Below are 566 nucleotides of genomic sequence, written 5' to 3'. Positions count from 1 at the left end.
GCGGGCCCAACACTGCCGCTGTGGGCAGCAGGGACCCGGCACTCTGGCAAGCAGGGGCCTGTGGGCAGCCGCACTGGCCACTGCAGGAGGACGGGGGCGCGTGGCCGGTACCGGCCGTGGGCCCAGGGCCGCCGAGCACCTGGGGACAGGCCGGCGCGAGGCCGGGGCATCCCGCTCACACTGGCACAGACGTGGCCTGGCCCAGCGCTGAGCTGGGCAGCTGGGGGAGGTGGGGCCCCCGGCAGTGGACGCCACCTGCTGCCCGCTCCAGCTCGGCTCCTCCTGCCAATGCCAAGCCCTGGCCGTCTCAGGTCTCCCGCTGAGCCGGCGGGCCAAGGTCAGCTCCAGGCCTCCCCCGCGGCACAGGGGACCCGGCGGCCTGCCCAGTCCCGGTGCCTGGCTCGCGGCCCGGTGCAGAGCCCTGGCCTCGGGGCGCGGGCGGCGGGCGGGCACTCACCACACGATGGCCAGGCGGGGGATGGTGAACATGAGGGCCGGCTCGTAGTCGTCAATCATGTCCTGGGTGAGGTACCCGCAGTCCAGGGCCCTGCGGGCGGGGCTGGCTG

At 75.4% G+C, this 566-nt stretch overlaps 1 protein-coding gene across 1 annotated transcript in view; it reads right to left on the bottom strand.

Moving 5' to 3' along the window:
* Positions 1-453: 453 nt before the first annotated feature.
* The window catches only part of ZFYVE28 (zinc finger, FYVE domain containing 28), a 2,140-nt gene continuing 2,027 nt past the window's right edge, over positions 454-566 (bottom strand). The window contains exon 2 of the mRNA XM_004681554.2: positions 454-563. Coding sequence (XP_004681611.1) covers positions 454-563 — 110 coding nt within the window. The remainder of the gene's footprint in view (positions 564-566) is intronic.

The sequence above is a fragment of the Condylura cristata genome, unplaced genomic scaffold (genome assembly GCF_000260355.1).
Source record: "Condylura cristata isolate star-nosed mole 26May11 unplaced genomic scaffold, ConCri1.0 scaffold00012, whole genome shotgun sequence".
Lineage (NCBI taxonomy): Eukaryota > Metazoa > Chordata > Mammalia > Eulipotyphla > Talpidae > Condylura > Condylura cristata.
Note: the sequence above shows the minus strand (reverse complement) of the source record. Positions and strands in the feature narration are given on the sequence as shown.